Raw genomic sequence first — 15,965 nt, forward strand, 5'->3', positions numbered from 1 at the left:
AATTCCAGTCGGAATATATTGGACAAACCTCATGTACGCAGCGTTAAGGTCGACATAGTATATTTTTTCATCTGAGTCGAACTTGTCGCATCCAATCGGTCCAGTTTGTGGAAATTCAAGTGAGTCTCTTATCTTCTGAGAAACTTCTCCTGTTATCTCATAAACATCGTCGAAGCAACCTGTTTCATATAAAACCTTCTGACCTAACTCAGATGCTCTCCAATACAATTTGACGTCAATTGGATGTCTCAATGGAAGTTTGTTTATAGCATCTTGAAGTTCTTGCAACCTCATTGGAAGTTCTTCTGGTTCAGGTTGGTATCCGAACAATCCAACTCCTTGTGGAACTGTGTACTTCTTTTGTACTATAACTTTGTCTGGAACAACTTTTGGTCTTGCTAACAATGAAAAGTTTGTTTCGTCTTTTGGTACAAAAGTTTCTGTCAGCTTGTCATCTGGAATTGGTTCCAACAAACCTTTCTCGAAAAGAATGTTTACAGCTCTGACAATGTTGCACTTGCCTTTTCCGAACAATGGGTTTGTAAGACTTTCGTTCAACATGAAGTGGTTGTGGACAATTACAATCTTCAACCATGGTAAGTCTTTGTCAACAACATAGTCGTCATGTGAAGAACCTTTCTCAGTCGGAATGTTGACTCGGATATTCACATTTGCCAACGGTGCAACTTTTGCCAATTGACCTCTGAGAATGTACCTTGTCTTCACACATGACTCAAGATACTTCATTTTCTCATCTGTAAAAGACCAGAGTTCCTGAGACATGTAAGAATGCAAGGTTCGTTGACAATTGTTTCAATTGAATTGTAAATTCCATACCTTGTCAAGTCAATGTCAGACTTATTTCTGAACGGGAAGTATCCAGCATGTTGTCTGACTGCTTGAGGGTTAGGTTGGTACCATTCGAACTTGACACTTGCAATTCCTTCAATTGCATTCAAAATGTCTGAGTCGGAGTCAACCATTTGTTCTCTCTTTGTAGTCTTGAAAGCGTCAAGAAGTTGTGCGGCTGTTGTGACATTGCCATGTGCATAGTAAATGTGACCATCCAAATCTGTTATGGTCAATCTGAGATTGTGTCCTTTCTTATTTCCGTCTTGAATTGCAGCAAGTACTCCCATGAAGCCTTCTTTGTTCTTTCCTTCGTCAAAGTTTACTGTAAAGGTTCGACCAGATGTAATTTGACTTCTAACTTCACGATACTTTTCATATGCATATCTTGTTCTTTCCATGGGAGCATGTGTGTCTTCACCTTTTCCTTTTTTCCTTCTCAAAGGATGCAATTGTTCGTCATGTTTCCAGTAGAATCTGGCAAAGCCGTCGTGTCCTTCAACTTGAGGTTCACTAACATCGAAAGGCATGTCCATAAGACGTTCTTCTTCTAACCTCTCTAGTCTGTTTGGATAATTGGCACGTGCTGTTTCCAAATCCATTTCGTAGCGAAGACCAGACAATTTGTCATAGACTTTTATGAGTCTTCCCTTCCTATATTTAAACTTCTTCGAAACTCTCCAACCATATCTTTGCAACTCTGCTTTTATTCTAGCAGATTTTCTATCCATTCTATATGGGGGCATTTTTATAAAAATAAAAAAATATTTTTTCTTTACTTTACATAACCGCCTGCTGCCATAAGTCTTTGACGCCAACCCATACCAGCTAATGAAGGTTGACTTGGTTTAGTTTGGAAACTAAACTTTGGTTTTGGTTTATCTTCAGTTTTTGGTTTCTCTTCTTCTATCGGTTTTTCGTCACTTTTCGGTTCCTCTGACTTTACTTCACTTGCAGGAACAGTTGTGTCGTCAACATCTTCATAAATATCATATGCCATTTGTTTTTGTTTTCCTTTCAACTTTTTGTGTTTGTTGTAAAGTTTAGAATATTTCGACTCTAAGTCAATGAGATGTTCTATAATGAACTGTTGGTCAGTGAAGTAAACTTTTCCATCTGTTGTCTCGAAAGCTCCTTCAGACTTCAATATTTTATTTGTGAGAGTCTGTTTCTTTTTTGAGATACTAGCCGTTCCATTTCTATGAAAAGTGACTTTGTAGTTAGGGTTTGTATTTCCAGACCTGGCACTTTCTATTATTGAATTTTTCTCTTCATCTGTAAGTTCTTTGACAGGTTTTGACAATGGTTCTGAACTTTTTGTTTGTGGTGTCAAATCTACCGTTTCAACTTCTTCGGTCATTTCATCTCAGTAAAAAATTTTAGTTTGGTTTGTTTTCAACTGGTTGTTGAGGTTTTTTAAGTCGGTCTAAAACTTCCTGAGGTATAGGAAGAACTTGACAAACACGTGGTGTAACTGCTGGAAGCCGACAAATCCATCTTGAACTTATTTGTCTCAATGCTGCATTGTTCATTTCATCTCAATAAAAAACTTTACATTCCCCACGTTTGAGGCGGTTGAGGTTGGTTATTGTTTACCCACTGTTGTGCATGGTTATATCCTCTGTTAAAGAATCTTTCACCTTGGTCCATATAGTGCCCTGCTTGGTTATAGTAGTCATTTGCTTTGTTATAGTAGTTTCCTGCTTGTCTTCCTACATTGTCCATCCATCCTTGAACTTTTCCTCTTGTTTCAGGATTTGGAATAAGATTTGTTGCATCTCGTGCTACATCCCAACCTTTCTGTACAGTTTGTATAATAGGTTGTGCTTTCTCTTTAAGTATACCTAATGTACTCAAAATCTTCCTTCCAACTCCAAATACACCTCTGGCTATTGTTCCCACTGCGGGTAAAAATCTGGATGCAACTCCTGCTAATGCGCCAAATAAACCCATTTCTTATGGGTTAAAAATGACGAATTCAAACAAGGACCCCTATGTTTCTAAGGCAACAAAGAAAGCACTCATGGTAAAAATTTTTAGTTCAACACCAAATGCTTGGTTTATGGATATCTTGGAAAACATTCCGAGAGTTAGAACAGATGGACCACCATACTGGCTAATATTTGTTGGTCAAAACACAAGATACTGTGAAGCCATACCATTATGGTCCAAAAATATTTTAGATGTGAAAACTGCTTTGACAATATTCGTTGACAAATACCATCCAACAAAAACTGACATCTGACTATGAAAGTTCTTTCAAATCAGACGATATTAAAAACTATCTGCGTTCAAAAAATGTAAACCAATATTTCATTGTCGACCAAAACCATTCTGCTCTTGGTGTCATTGACGGTTGTATAAAAATGTTAAGAGACTTAAACCAACCACAAGGTGGTGAAGCAAATGAAATGTCATATGACGACAAATATAGACACTTCTCCATGGCAAAGATGAGACAAGTTTTAAATATTTACAATAGCCGTAAACAAAAAGGTTTGGGAAACCACTCCCCTGAAGAAATGAAAAACAACCCTGACTTAGAGAAAGACTATATATTTAACAATTTAGTCAAAAGAGACAAACAAGAAAGAATGCCGGGCTTCAAACTTCAGAAAGGTGACAAAGTAAAAATAGAAATACCTAAACGCGACCCATATGAAAATACTATTGACTATGACAACAATGGGAACCCGACAGGTACTCACGTTCGTGTTCGTAAAAATAGAAGAAAGTATACAAGAGAATATTATGAAGTTTTAGGCAAACATGGCAAAATGTACACACTGCAAGCAGAAGATAAACTACTATTGTCAGACCTCGTTTCAAACTTGTCAAAGTTCAAGGTGGTATACTTTCAAAGACAGTTCCTAACAAATATAAGACAACTCCTGACGAATATGCTAAAGAAGTTGAAAATGACGACTAAGCATTTCTATACCATGCGTAAACTGTCATGTAAGGTGGCATGTAGTCTTTACTTTGTCCCGTTGTTTGTGTATATCCTGAAACGAAATGTGTATGGTTTCCTCCTACCTCAGTGTTACTCAGGAAACAATTTATAGCAAACTGAACGTTGTTTTTAACATCATATCCTTTACCTTTTGTCATTCCTGTCCAATCCCAATATTTATGCCTATGCCCACCTTCTTGAGATGTAGTTAAACTTACGTAGTGACTGTGTGCAGGTAAATTTGCACCTGAAATCGTTTTACTTCCACCTGTTTCCTTTGAAGAGTTTGCACAATACAAAAACCTGTCGACTATTTGAGTCCAAGTTCCAAAACCAAGTACTACTTCTGGTCTGGTAGAGTTCATTGACGTATAAATAGAACCTATAGGATATAATGTTTGAAGTATTTCTGTCTTTAATGTTTGAAGCTCTGTTTTGTCTGCTTTCTTATCTAACATTGTTGGTAGTTCATATGCTTCAAAGTTTCTGGCATGCTCTTCGATATTCCTGCAACTGTTATCTAAATTGTGAAGAGTATCTTTTACGCTTGTACTTGGATTCTCTGAAGGTGCACTTGAACCAAGGTCAAAGTTCAATACTATGTCGTCTGCTGTAAAAGTTGTAAAACTTGTATGTGTATGGTTCTTATCCGCTTTAAGGTCTAAACATCCTGAAACCCATCCTGTATCAGCTTTAGTTTTTAAAATCTTTGATGTCCGTTCATTATACCATTCAACCCTTTCTTTAATTTCATTACCTTTTTCATCCACATATTCCTTATCTGCCTTCTTCACTAACGCACTAGCCACACATGCTAACTCATCGTTAACATATGTTTTATCTGCTTTCTTTTCAACATCCTCTTTTGTTGCATATGTTGCATCTGCTCTGTCATGTTCTTCTTGAACTTTTTCAATGACATACTCTTTGTCAGCTTTGTTGTCAACATCTGCTTTCAAAAGAAGTTCTTTTATAGGTTTTTCGTTTAAGGTTCCTTTTGTTGGATTTATACAGACAGTATGGTTCTTATTGTCTTGAAACAGAAACTCATCTGTCATTGGGTTCATTGTCAGTTTTAAGTCACCTTCTTTCAATGACTCAGATATCTTAGAATAGTTTGAAAAGTTTGTTGTGTTCTTATTTAGAGCTTGTATAATGAGTTGTCGGTTGTGTTGTATTTCTCTCATAGACGCTGTTTCTTTCGACATTTTTATTCTAGATAAAATATGCTTTCAATAGAAAAAGAAAATTCAAGAGTTGCTACAACTAAACCATTAGATGAACTTTTTACTAATGTCGGTCAAAAGTTTGAGACAGAGACCGTAAAGCATGAAGGCTATCGTTTTGACTACCCATTAAGATGGTTAAGAGACCCATCCGTCACAAAAGCTATTGGCTTTCGTAGAATGAAGTTCATTTCAGAAGCCATACATGGTTTCCCATTTACGGTCGGTTTTGAAGTTCGATACTATAACAAAGAAAAACATATGTATGAGAAATTTGAACAGGGAAAACTTTTACAAGTGAATTTGCTTGTAAACTTAGAAACAACTCTTCAAGCTTTTCAAGAAAAAATAAACGATATCTATCTCGAATATGCAAACCAGTTTAACATTGACGAAGGAGAATACCATCTCGATATTATATATGACAGGAAAAATGCAACTGTTAAAATCAATAGAATAGAAGACCTTGGAGAAAACGTTTATATTTCTTCAAAATATAACAACTTGGCATGGTATAGATTTTTGAGGATGTTAAATCAGCCTGCAGCATATCCAGTACACCCGGACTTTTATGAAGTCGAAAACCCTAATGGAACATATGAAAATGTTTTCGACCAAGATGCTATTATAGTTCATGCTTCATTTTCTGGTGCACAAAACTCTTTTTTATGCTTGGCAAATGACTTTTACGAAAAACCTACAAAGCTATATGAACCACCAAGTGGAAGTATTTCAGACTTTCAAGTATGGTTTACTACAGATGGAAGAAAAAGAACAATTCCATTATACCATGCGTTTTACTTAGAACTTAGTTTCATATACAACTACTATCGAACGGTAAAAATATAATTTTTTAATACGGTTGAGGTGTTGGATTTGGTTGCCAACTAGACTGTGGTGCAGGTTCAGGCTGTTGTATAACAGGAGCTTGTTCTTCTGGTTCAGGGTCTTTAGGTATAATACCAACAAACTGACCTACTCTTTTACCAATATTTTTGACACCGTTCCATACTCCTCTTCCGACAGATTTTATTCCATTCCATATACCTCTTCCAACTCTTCTGAAGAAGTTTCCAATACTACTGAAGAAACCCATTTTATTATATGTAAAAATCTAATGTCCGCCTAGTCTCTTACGTTTCCTGTTGAGTTCCATAGCATTCTTTAACTGGAGCTCATACATTCTGTTTCTCCTCTGGTAGAAAACATATTCTGGGTCAACTCCTGTGTTCGCGTCATCTGCATAGAGTTGTTTATATCCCACTTCAGGGTTTGTATAAAACTCTTTCCATCTCATATTTGCATACCATGGTGGCAAACCTAACGCAGCGTCATTTGACATGGCAGTTTGCATTTGTACATCTGTTGGCACTTGACCATAGTTTGCCATTGCAGTTTGTATTCTAACTTCATTTGGAATATTCTCTGGGTTTGGTTGTCCAGGTTGCTGTGCATTCGCTAAGTTCTGTGCGTCCATTTAATATTAGATAAAAATATCTCTTACGAGTACATATGCTGAACATTTGCAGACATTGGTTCATCTTCATATTCTCTATATCTTTCTGCCACGTCAAATAAGTAAATGACACAATGGAAAAAACCTAAAACAAGTAGTCCTATTTCAAACCACATTTACTTACCAATAAAATTTCTTTGTTATGACACTTTCTCCGGTTTATAGGACCTCTCTCATATTCTATCTTGTCATATCTAAACTCATAGTCATGTATGTCCTCTAACCATCTCATAACGGTTTCCAAACCACTTTTATCGGATGTAAAGTAAAAGCATGGATGGTTATGTAAAACGTCTAAAGTTTCTAAAGAGTCTCTCAAAGTCCAGTCTACTTGGTATTGAAAATCCCATGTGTTATAGAACGGCGGGTCCACTATAAAGAAAACATTTTCCTTGTCTTTATATTTTTCATACAACTCTGTCCAATGACATCTCACAAACTCTATACCCTCAGTATATTTTTCTATGTTCTTTTTGAAAACCTTTGTATAGTTAAGATATAAAACTTTTGACATAAGTGTTTCAATGTCATGAACTCTTATAGAACCACTATATAATAGTCTAGCAGATATACTATCCCAGTCAATATATTCTGCTTTTTTCAAAACCTCTCTTACAATATTTTTCTTATCTAATGGTATACTTTCCATCTTACCTATAGGTATCTTTTCTTTCAACTCACTCAATATTTTGTTTGTGTCTGGTATATGTTTGAGACGGTTCATATAGTTGTCGAAGTCATTGCATATAATCTTTGAGTCAGGAAATATTGTATGGCACAAATGGGATATATAGAAACTTCCACCGAACAAATCTACAAATGTTAGACCATTCGGTAGTTTCTTAAGTTCTCTCAATATAATATCTTTACATCTACTCTTATTTCCAAAGAAGGGTAACGGTGGTTTTGTAAAATTCATTTTATATTTAATAATAAAAATGTTTTTTCCTGAAAAGTGACAGAAAAGTGACAGAAAAGTGACAAAACATGAAAACTACTCGGTCAAAGTCTTGTCAGTTTTGTAAAATAACCGTCCTATCTTGTTTTAAAATGGAGAAAAGGCTTCTCAAAGTATACTTCCTTGGAACGCCCGTAACTTTTCTGTAGCGACGATAGACCCTTACTTGTCCGGACATAGTTATACTATTTTGAGCGCTCTACAAAAAAAGTCAACAGCAACGACTCTCAAAAATTTTATGGGCTAGAAGGGGCGCAGCCCCTGGGAAGCCCCCTATACCCAAAAAAAACCTCATTTTATACTAAACTTCATTTTATACTAAACATCTTCAGGGCTAGAGGGCACGAAGTGCCTGGAAGCCCCACTACCTTTTTTTTTTTTTTAGATTTTGTAAAAAATCAAGAAAGAAAAATTTTAACGTGCTTTATTTTTTCTTTTTTATAATAATACATATTATTATATAATTAACATATTCATAATGTTTCACCCTTTCAAAAATATAATCCTCCTCTTCTCAAATAAACGTACATACGGGTGGCCTCTTTTTTCAAAAAATCAAAATTTGAAATTTTGGGCTCAAATATTAGAGATTTTTTCAACCTTCAACGATATATGTTGTCTATATCAGACCTCCTTTCTTTTTGATACTTAACATTGTTCCTAAATCTTAGCCGTTAAGGATGTTCTGAAAATATTTTTTTTTCGAAAAAATTCGAAAAAAATTCTTAAAATTCAAAAATCCCTTAATTCCTGAGGATTTTGGAAAAAAGTTTTTACATGAACATGTGTATATTATATGAAGTATATTGATAAGGTAAAAATCAAATTTTATTGCATATTCATCGAGAAAATAAACTAACGAATCCCTAAAAATTGAGAGGGTAATCCTCCTCCTCTCAAATAAACGTACATACGGGTGCACCCTTAAGTATATCAATAATGTTTTCTTAGTTTACATATTATTGATATTTGTATCATGCTGAAATGTGAGATCAATTCGATTGTATCATCGCTTATCTTGATGTGGTAAATTTTTGTCATTTCAACTATAAATGGAATAATTATAGGTTCAAAACGAACAGTGTAAATGTCGTCGAACATTTCAATGCATACGAATTTGAAATCAATATGTGTATCTTCTACAAGGTACTGATCAATGTATGATTTAAATTTTTAGAAAATTATCTCTGTTTTAGTTTAATAAAATAATATTGCGCGGTGAATTTGTATCTCAAAATTATGTAACTGTATCGGTAACAACTTCAAATGTCTTATTGACAAGATTTGTAAAAAAAAATCAAAAATATACTTGAGATCATATAAATGTGCTCTTCTCTTTATAACGTAAGAATTGATCAAAGATAACATGTGTACTACTGATTGATTTTGGAGGATTGCTATGATTAGAGACGATTTGATTAAATAATTCAATGAAAAATGGACTATTTGATTCATCAATTAGGAGATTCGATTGTTTGTATTCGATTGCACTTCTGCATTTGGTGAATTAGTTGTATCGTAAATCAAGGAAAGTTAATCATCTGCTGTGATACTCTTAAAAAATTAAAAGAACGAATTTTTTTTCTAAATACAATTAATGGCATCAGATGATTAGATTACTTTTTTAGAAATCATCAATCAAATTTGGCATATTTTTGAAAGAATATCTAAAGACAAGACACCCAATAAGAGTTTTTGTGCATACGGTTCTCGGGCGCCTATGTCACATTCACAAAGGACTCCGTCTTTATTAGCAAACTCAGAAGAAATGTTTAACTAAAAGAAAAATTATTTCATCAAGACTAATAAATGTTTTAAAAAAGCAAATCACATCATTAACATATCAGTTTTAATTACAAAACTCAACGATACATAACAAATTTCTTCGAAATTTAAATTCTCATTAAAAAATTCTTTTGATACAAATTAAATAGCTACATATTCGATTTTCCCATTGATACGAACTTATTGTTTTCATTCAAGATTTACAAGAAATCAAATACTTATTTCACAACAACAAATATCTATTTTTACTCAAACACGAGCATGTATTTACTAATAAATTCATGTTTTTACATCATTACATTTGACAATACTATCAAAACAACCCCAAAATCAAACTAATTTTCGATATTCTTTATTCAGACCAGAGAATTCATATAAATCATCGATTACTCAAATTTAAGTATTCATTTAATGTAATAATTGTTAGATATTAGGCGTTTTATATAAAATTCTCCCTATTTCAAATTTTCAAGCGAATTAAGTCGATATTTCATACATTTTATAATATACAAATCATGTGTAAGTACAATAGCTTAATTATTTACAATATTGATCATTTTATTACGAAATCCAAAAATTTAATCAGCAAAATCGATGTTTTTATATAAGATTAGAATGATTTACATCATTGTTTCCATGCACTAGCTGTTAAAATGCTGATGACAGCTAAAAGAATCGCAATTTCATAACTTGAATATAAGATTCAAATGAATCGGCATTATTTGACATTTACATCATTGAAATGTCACGTTTTTTGATTTTTTTGATGAAAACAATGAAATTCAATCACGATTTTCAGATAACAGTATCAAAACACACATCAACTATGAATAATTTACACTTTGATCAATCACCTGATGATGTTTGGGAACTCTTTTACAATACATCACCTAATTCAGAACCAATTCAAGGTACAAATGTTACAGCAAGATCAACAAATAATGAATGCTTCTTATATAACTGTATATTCATCACCATTACAACTAATAGTGCCATTTATTTTACGAATACAAACAATAAGTTCCTTAACTCGTATTGTTCATTTAATGACTGCAGCAGTAATACAGATGGTGGATCTCTCTACTTTATTTGTAATAGTTCCATTGTCCAATACCGATCATGTGGCTACAAATCAAAAACAAACTCTGAAGGACATCATTCATATGTTCAATTAGTTGATAATTCAAATAATAAAAATTATCTTTATGAAAGTTCATTTTATGAATGCGGAAATTTAGAAAAATCTTATACAAATCTTCTTTGGTATGGAAATATTGAAGTTAAATCAATCAACACAAGTTTCTGTGAAGCAAACTATGACTCAGGAATAGTTCTAGGTTATCCAACAAGTCTAAGTAATGTAACATATTCATCATTTTGTAACACAACATCAACTTATACAATTTTATCATTAGAAAATGGTAACTATAATTTTAATTTTTGTAATGTTTTGAATAATGAACACATATATTCTACTTATGGAACATTCTATGCAGGTAGATCAACTGTTCTTATTGAAAACTGTTCATTTCTTGGAAACACAGGACCAGGAAAAGAATTTTATCATCAATATTCTGGTTTAATTACAATTAAAGATTCTTTCTGTGACAGAATAGGTAAAACAAAAGGATCAGTTACAACAAATAATGTTCAAAATACATCATCTATTCATCATCTTTCTCACTTTTCATCATATCTGTGTGAAGCAGAGTTTCCTATTTTAGATTTAGCTATAAAGAAGAATATTATCACAAAATATGAAATTGTTTATCATTATTCATATCATTTCATTACTTCTCTTTGTATTGCTTTAGTAAAAAAAATAAAATTAATTTGATGAAACTCTCAAGCCTAATTTGATGTTAAATATGAATTTACATTAGATTGGTATAACATATTAAGGTACTTCTCAGGAAAATTAAAAAGAATTAATAAAAATATTGAATTATGTTTTATTTCAAGGAGAATGAGGTATATGATATGAATGCACTCTAATTGCAGACGCATTTAAGCTCTACTTTTTAGAGCTCGAAAGTACTAAAAAGTAGAAGAATTTTTAGAAAAAAAGGAGGATTAAAAAGCCGTAATCCTCCTAGTGCACTCTTAAGCCAGAATGCAATATAGAGTTCATATGCAAAGAGTGAAAATACTAATGTGTGGGGAAAAATATCAAAGTTCCGCATTTAAATTTCTCTCTGTATTTTTCAGAGAAATAATTTTTATTTGTTGAGGTAAAAGTTACCTTCAAAATATAGAGAATGTGTATACATTTCATACTTAACATAAATAAACAAATATCTTTTTATTTAATAAACACATAAAAATATTACATTTTTCCGCTCCACATCTTTCTCAGTTCTTCATTTTTAGCTTCTCTTCGAGCTCGGACTGTATCCCAATGCATTTGTTCTTGAGTCTTAACAACACTGCTGACTTTCGCTCGATGACGCGCTTCTTGTCTTGTTAGTTCTTGTCCTTCTCTGTTAAACAATGAAGGATTCTTTTCAACTCGTTTAAGCATTTTTCGAGTTTCCTTAGAAACTTGTTTACTTTTTTCCTCTTCTTCTTTCCTACGTTCTTTAATATCTTTCGTTTTAACTTGACTTTGTTCTCGTAATTTCCGCAAATCTGGTTCGATCCTTGCAGCAACTTTGATTTCCTTCCTAAGTCGTTCATCTTCTTCTTCTCGTTTAGCTCTGTCTGCTTCTGCTTGTTGAACAATCTTTTGTCTGATCATTTGATTACGTAATTGTGCTGCTTTTGTTGTTGCTGGATCATAGAACGCCTTCTTATCTTTTTCACTCATATTTAACCTCCTTGGATCAACATCATCTTCGTCAATAACAACTCTTTTACGATGCTTCTCTTTTGGAGGTGGAGGAGGGACTTTTTCACCGATTTCTTCTAATTTTTGTTCTCCTATTAACTTCTTGAGTTTTCTTTCTTTGATTAAATCAGATTCATCTGGTATTAATTCATATTTCTTCTTAGAACTTTGTTTAGATGCTCGCTTTTTCTCTTCTTCTTCCAATCGCTTTGACTTTAATGATGTTCTGTCTTCTTTAGGGAATCGTGGTGATTTGTCTTCTAATGGCTTTGGTTTGTATTCTAATGCTTTACGTCTTTCATCTGTCATCTCGTGTTTTCTGACTGATTCTTCTAATTGTTTCGAAATATCTTCACTTCGTCTCAAACTTTCTTTTTGTCGTTGAAGTGATTCTTCTTTTCGACGCTCAATAAGTTCTCTTCTTTCATCTTTCATGAATTCTGGGATTTGATCTGGAATTGGTTCTTTTTTCATCTTCTTGTATGGACTGTTTTCTTCTTCGAGTTGTTTCTTATATTTTTCTTTCGCAAGTTTGTTGTTTTGATCCGAAATTTCAAGACTACTATTAATTCTTCCATATAAACTACTTGCATTTGGATCAGGTTTAATTGTTGATGTGTCTGTTTTGCATGAAATTGTTGTTTTCTTTGTAATTGTGTTGCTTTTCATGAGAGAATCACCCATTGTTTGAGTATTCGTTTGGAGATCAGTTGTACCTAATGTAGATGTTCGATTTGTGGCAAGAAGATCGGTGTCACTACTAAAATCAGTAAATTCTTTTGTATCTTTATTACTTTTTGCTTTTTCTAAGGTTGATTGAAGAGTATCTGTAATAGTAACCGATTTCCTTTTATTAGGGCTAATTTTATCTGTATCTGTTTTTGTTTTTCCTTGTGTTGATTCTAATTTGAAATCTGATGTCATTGTATCATGGAATGATGAAATATCGGCCATTGTTGATATAGTATCTGTATTTTTATCTGTCTTTGTTGATTTATCTGTTGTTTTCAGTGTCGAAATTTTTGAGATTTTCGAAGATGAATTATCAAAGTCGTAATTTTTGCTAGATGAATCGATTTTAGCTGACTGTGATTTTCTTACGATGCATGACGAATCTCCTTTTCCAACTTTTTGTACTCCACAGGTCATAAGTTCGGATTCGAGTGCATCTGATATTCCGTATTTATTTGTTTTAGATTTTGAAGATGATTCGAAGTCATCTGAAAAGGACAGATCGCTAAATTGCGCTTCAGCTTCTAAATCGTTAAAATATGTATATTTTGCTGATGATATTGTATCTTGTATCTCTCTATCTGCAGCTTCTCTACGTTGTGTGCTTAAATTATGCGATGTTGATATAAAATCTAAATCTGTTTTTAGTGCTTCTCCAATTTTTTCTGGGTCTGAAGTATTTAATGGCGGTCTTTCCTTCTTTGGTGGTGCTGGCCCATCCGAGTCCATCGATTGATCACTTGAAAATGAGAAAGTTGATGGATCAGAAAAATCACTATCAATATCCTTTTGGCTATCAAGGCCGTGTTTTTCTTGGTATTCCCATTCCGTCATAGGAATCTTTTTGGGCTGCTTATCTGGATGAATTGGTCTGTCTGTGAACCATGACGAGTCAAGCAAACTCATCCAGGATTTGAATAGTTTATTTTTTTAAACGTACAGTTAATTTTACTAGATTAATGCAAAAATAAGTATTTAATTATATTAGCCCCAACAAATGGATATAAAATAGCATAATTTAATTCTTCAAAACATTATATTTCATTCAAAAAAGGAGAAAATAACATCAATTCTTGCTTGCATTACTTTGCTTCAATGAGCAACTTCGTTATTTGGTGATCCCATTGAATAAAAAAGATATTCGATTTGAAATTATATCGAAAAGCCCAAATAAGTCAAGATCAAATGAAAAACTTTTACTAAAATCATTAGTTAGAACATTATTATGCACTCGAGCTATAAAACTATTTTTTGCAAATAAATTTATGATTTCTCTTTTCCTTACTACTGCATCCTCAGCGCCAGAGACATGTCTTACTATAGAATCGAATGAAAGGCATTATTTGAACCCAGTCAGTGGTTCAGTATTCATTAGAAACGGTAATTTTCAAAAATTAACATCAGATATCGGAGGAGCTTTAAATATAGTAGGAAACGTACAAATCATTATCGAAAATAGTCGTTATTCCTCATGCCGTGCAGACTCAAATTCGAATGGCCAAGCCGGAGCAATTTATATTAACACAAGGAAATTCGCAGTACTACGAGAAGTCTGTTGTTTGAACTGTACCGCTCGAAGTAGCTGCAATTGCTTATATTTATCAACAAATGTTAACGAAAAAAAAGGTTCATTTTACAATCTTAATAACTTTTTCGGAACATATTATCCAACACCAGATGTATCGTATGTAGTTTACACGAATTTCGGTGATCAATACTTCGAAGGCTGTAATTTTTCACAAAATAATGTTTATTGCGGAATTGGACCAGCAATTAGATCTGCATCATCATTAAAGATATTAACAAATACGATATATAATTCTACATCAATGTTTAAAGGTTTAGAAATAAATATTCATAAACCTCTTCAAATCAACAGAATTATGTTTATTTCAAACGAAATTACGACATACGATGCACTCTTAAGTGTTGATCATTCTACTGTAGAAATATTTGAGTCAACTTTCTTTGATAATCACGTTTATTTCTCAATTTCTAACTCTAACGGAAATGTTGCAGTTTATAATTGTTACTGTGACATTCTTGATGTTTCTGGTGCAGTTTCTTTCTCAACTTCTCCTATTTACACTGAAAATTATGTTATTCAATATCAAGAAGCACAATCTTGTTTCTTCCAAGCAAACAAACGTCTTTCAATAAAATTTGGTGATTACGAACAAGGAAAATCATGTTTCGATCAATTCAGCCGCTATCCTTCGCCAACACAATAATTTGAAACAAAATCTATTTTTACTCGCTTGACAAAAAAAAGTTGATAAAAAGTGATCTTTTTAATAAATCATCATTTGAGAGGAAAATTGATTACTTTTTGACACAAAAACCTCACAATGTCAAAAACTTTGAAAAAGGTGTCAGAAAGTATTCAAATGTATATATTTCTGACAAACAGAGTCTCAGAAAGTACTCAAACAGTGATTTTTAATTTCCATACGCTTTTTATCGATCTTACACATTCTTTATATATTTTGTTGAATAAATGTAACTCTTGTTTCTAAATGAATGTCTCGAAAGTACTCTCTATATGGTTGGGGTATGTTTCAAACTTAGAAAGCCTAAACTAAGATATAGATAATAATTAAAATGATAGAAAATCAAGTTAATGAAGTTATGAGTAAAACCATGTATTATTGTTTATGATGTATTGCAAATTTTTGTATGAGTGTTCGTTAAGCAGACATAAACCATGAAAATCAATTTAAGTCTTTCAATTACACTCTCGATAGTTTCATACCCAATGTCAGAAGCGAGACGATTATTTTGCATTCAATTTGTGCATAAAGTAGTCAAAAATGAGTATTCTTTTTGAACCCAATGAAAAACTTTTTTTACTAAAATAAACAAAAGAGAATTAATGAAATGAAACGGATAGAGAATTCTGTTCTTTCTTACTCCTTCACACAGATATGGTGAGAATTATGTTCTTTCTTACCTCGCAAAGTCACTTTTTTTGCTATAAGAGATATATAATGTCATATTCTACTAGCTGTTTTCATAACATTAGTTAAATGCATGATATCCAGCTCAATAAGTTCAGATATTAAAAAAAATATTAATTTAATTAATAACTTAGCAAGAAAGAAAGTAATTAAAAATAAAAG

At 32.8% G+C, this 15,965-nt stretch overlaps 9 protein-coding genes and 1 pseudogene across 10 annotated transcripts, besides 1 other annotated feature; 3 read left to right on the forward strand and 7 right to left on the reverse strand.

Annotated features, from left to right (window-relative positions):
• Window positions 1-4,524: part of a mobile genetic element that runs on past the window's edge.
• Window positions 196-1,580, reverse strand: TVAGG3_0822530 (annotated as a pseudogene). The gene has a single exon. A coding segment is annotated over exon 1 (1,385 nt).
• Window positions 1,625-2,209, reverse strand: TVAGG3_0822540 (phage tail repeat-like family; the record flags this gene model as incomplete). The annotated part of the gene is made up of 1 exon (XM_051248099.1): window positions 1,625-2,209. One exon carries the CDS (start codon window positions 2,207-2,209, stop codon window positions 1,625-1,627), a length of 585 nt encoding a protein of 194 aa, XP_051083574.1.
• Window positions 2,229-2,381, reverse strand: TVAGG3_0822550 (uncharacterized protein; the record flags this gene model as incomplete). The annotated part of the gene is made up of 1 exon (XM_051248100.1): window positions 2,229-2,381. The coding sequence occupies one exon, from the start codon at window positions 2,379-2,381 to the stop codon at window positions 2,229-2,231; it is 153 nt and encodes a 50-aa protein (XP_051083575.1).
• On the reverse strand, window positions 2,401-2,802 carry TVAGG3_0822560 (uncharacterized protein; the record flags this gene model as incomplete). Its single annotated transcript, XM_051248101.1, has 1 exon — window positions 2,401-2,802. One exon carries the CDS (start codon window positions 2,800-2,802, stop codon window positions 2,401-2,403), a length of 402 nt encoding a protein of 133 aa, XP_051083576.1.
• A 504-nt stretch (window positions 4,525-5,028) lies between the features above and the next one.
• TVAGG3_0822570 (uncharacterized protein) lies at window positions 5,029-5,877 on the forward strand (the record flags this gene model as incomplete). The annotated part of the gene is made up of 1 exon (XM_051248102.1): window positions 5,029-5,877. One exon carries the CDS (start codon window positions 5,029-5,031, stop codon window positions 5,875-5,877), a length of 849 nt encoding a protein of 282 aa, XP_051083577.1.
• A 4-nt stretch (window positions 5,878-5,881) lies between these two features.
• Window positions 5,882-6,124, reverse strand: TVAGG3_0822580 (serine threonine-protein phosphatase family; the record flags this gene model as incomplete). Its single annotated transcript, XM_051248103.1, has 1 exon — window positions 5,882-6,124. The coding sequence occupies one exon, from the start codon at window positions 6,122-6,124 to the stop codon at window positions 5,882-5,884; it is 243 nt and encodes an 80-aa protein (XP_051083578.1).
• Window positions 6,125-6,142: 18 nt separating this feature from the next.
• On the reverse strand, window positions 6,143-6,382 carry TVAGG3_0822590 (uncharacterized protein; the record flags this gene model as incomplete). The annotated part of the gene is made up of 1 exon (XM_051248104.1): window positions 6,143-6,382. The coding sequence occupies one exon, from the start codon at window positions 6,380-6,382 to the stop codon at window positions 6,143-6,145; it is 240 nt and encodes a 79-aa protein (XP_051083579.1).
• A 2,788-nt stretch (window positions 6,383-9,170) lies between these two features.
• TVAGG3_0822600 (uncharacterized protein) lies at window positions 9,171-11,200 on the forward strand (the record flags this gene model as incomplete). The annotated part of the gene is made up of 1 exon (XM_051248105.1): window positions 10,054-11,013. A coding segment is annotated over one exon (960 nt), but the record flags the coding sequence as incomplete, so codon positions are not given.
• A 366-nt stretch (window positions 11,201-11,566) lies between these two features.
• On the reverse strand, window positions 11,567-13,752 carry TVAGG3_0822610 (uncharacterized protein; the record flags this gene model as incomplete). Its single annotated transcript, XM_001297101.2, has 1 exon — window positions 11,614-13,752. One exon carries the CDS (start codon window positions 13,750-13,752, stop codon window positions 11,614-11,616), a length of 2,139 nt encoding a protein of 712 aa, XP_001297102.1.
• Window positions 13,753-13,861: 109 nt separating this feature from the next.
• TVAGG3_0822620 (uncharacterized protein) lies at window positions 13,862-15,784 on the forward strand (the record flags this gene model as incomplete). Its single annotated transcript, XM_051248106.1, has 1 exon — window positions 14,112-15,077. The coding sequence occupies one exon, from the start codon at window positions 14,112-14,114 to the stop codon at window positions 15,075-15,077; it is 966 nt and encodes a 321-aa protein (XP_051083581.1).
• Window positions 15,785-15,965: the final 181 nt, after the last annotated feature.

This window comes from Trichomonas vaginalis, chromosome VI (genome assembly GCF_026262505.1).
Source record: "Trichomonas vaginalis G3 chromosome VI, whole genome shotgun sequence".
Taxonomy (NCBI): domain Eukaryota; phylum Parabasalia; order Trichomonadida; family Trichomonadidae; genus Trichomonas; species Trichomonas vaginalis.